At 29.0% G+C, this 1,911-nt stretch overlaps 1 protein-coding gene across 1 annotated transcript; it reads left to right on the top strand.

Moving 5' to 3' along the window:
• Positions 1–1,211: 1,211 nt before the first annotated feature.
• Positions 1,212–1,685, top strand: Phum_PHUM431860 (uncharacterized protein; the record flags this gene model as incomplete). The annotated part of the gene is made up of 2 exons (XM_002429346.1): positions 1,212–1,274; positions 1,503–1,685. The coding sequence occupies 2 exons, from the start codon at positions 1,212–1,214 to the stop codon at positions 1,683–1,685; spliced, it is 246 nt and encodes an 81-aa protein (XP_002429391.1).
• Between the last annotated feature and the right edge of the window lie 226 nt (positions 1,686–1,911).

Genomic DNA, 1,911 nt, shown 5'->3' with positions numbered 1-1,911 from the left:
CACTTTTTTTTTTTTTTGAGTTTTTTACAACAACAACAACTATTTGAATAAAAAAAAAAAAAAATTTATTTGTACTGTACTATATACGTGTAGTTGTTGTTGTTGAAAAAGATTTATTTTAAGGTCTCTCTTTTCTAAGGTAGGTTTTTTTTTTTTTAGGTATGAGTGGTTCACCTTTTTCTATCTGTGATAGAAATTCGCATAAATTCGCGCGTGTGTGTGCGTGTAAGTTTTTATCACTGAATTACGTTTTAAGGTAATTTCAATCAGGTTTTATATACCTCGTTATATAGTTGTGATTTTTTTATTTGACATTGCCGACGGATTGATAAAATTTATCATTATTATCATTATTATGTATGTATGTATGTATACGTATCACCCAACGTTCAGGACACGTTTTAAAATCCTTTGATGTATGTATATTGTTTCGAAACTTTATTTATTTAATTTTTTTTTGTCATCGTGATTTAAGAGTGTATGTTGTTTTTGACAATTTTTACATTTTCCATTTTACATTTTTGTGAAAATTTATTGCAAAGTAGCGTCAAGGAGGGGGAGAGGGAGGGTGCGGTGCATTTAGATTTAATTCAAATTATTAAAAAAAATTACGAACGAGTGTAACGGATCATGTACTAATATTAAAAAAAAAAAACTGTATTTATGTTGCTTTTAATCCTTCTCGTAAATTCAAATTATTATTATCATTATTTTTTCAAATAATAATAATAATAATAATAATAATAATAATAATAATAAACTAACTTTGTTTCGACTTATTTTGTATTGTTGTTGTTGGGGGGGGGGGGGGTTTAACATTGCTGCGTATGAGTTCATCACGAGTAAAACTGGAACTCGAATTCTTTTGATATCCAGAACCAGTTTTTTTATTTTTTTTTAAATATTTTTTATCATTATTATTATTATTAATAATATGAAGTCAAATAACTGAATTATAAAGGATATTTTTTTTTTTTTTTAAATTTAAAGTTAGAAAATTAAAAATATTTTTTTTTTTGGTTTTACTTTAACGTGTTTGTTTTGAGAAAAAAAAAGAAAATTTAAAGGGATGTGCTGATCATTTAATATGGCTTCCACTTTCGATTATTATTAATATTATAATTTTTTTTTTTTTTTTAAATTAAATTTTCAGGAAAGAAGTTCAAAATCACACGGTGAAATGGGGCGCAAAATTTGAATTCGTTTGTAAAATGAGTGCGAACGCTTCGACCGGCGTTTTAGAGCGTTGTGCCGTACGAGTATCCGTTCGAAAGGTAGAAAATTTCATCAATCTTTAGTAATAATAATAATAATAAAATATATATATATAGTCCTTTTCAGGGTTTCAAAAAAATTTATTTTTATATATTTATTACCCGGGAGCGTTGAGATGAAATAACTTAATTGATGATTTGACCTTAAATTGGATTTGTCGGTTTTTTTTTTTATTTTTCTCCTCCGAAAATTAATTATTATTATAAAATTTATGAAACAAAACCAAGGTAACGATAACAACAACAACAACAACCGACGGACGATGTTTGTCTAGCGGTGGTGATGGTGGGGGTGGGGATGGCGACTCGTCTGCTATTCGGCCTGTTTTCTTCTCTTTTAAAAAAAATTTTCGGCGTGATTTTGATGACTGTTTAGGTTTCCCTGGTACAATGGAAACAATGGTTTGGTAAATTAAAAAATCCAAGGCTGAAATCGGTCACTCGAATGAGGTTTTTATTTCCCTCCCGCCCCCCCCTACAAACTCTTCTCATTGTTGATTGATGATTGGGGAGTGGTAGTGAGGAATGGTGGTAATTTAACAATTACCTGACAGAATTATTCATCTCGCTGTTTTTTTTGCAAAAAAAAAAAAAAAATTTGCCCTAAGCGCGCAAGTCCGGTTATTCGTTCATGTTT

The sequence above is a fragment of the Pediculus humanus genome, genomic scaffold, assembly GCF_000006295.1.
Source record: "Pediculus humanus corporis 1103172108197 genomic scaffold, whole genome shotgun sequence".
NCBI lineage: Eukaryota > Metazoa > Arthropoda > Insecta > Psocodea > Pediculidae > Pediculus > Pediculus humanus.
This window is presented reverse-complemented; position numbering and strand designations above follow the sequence as displayed.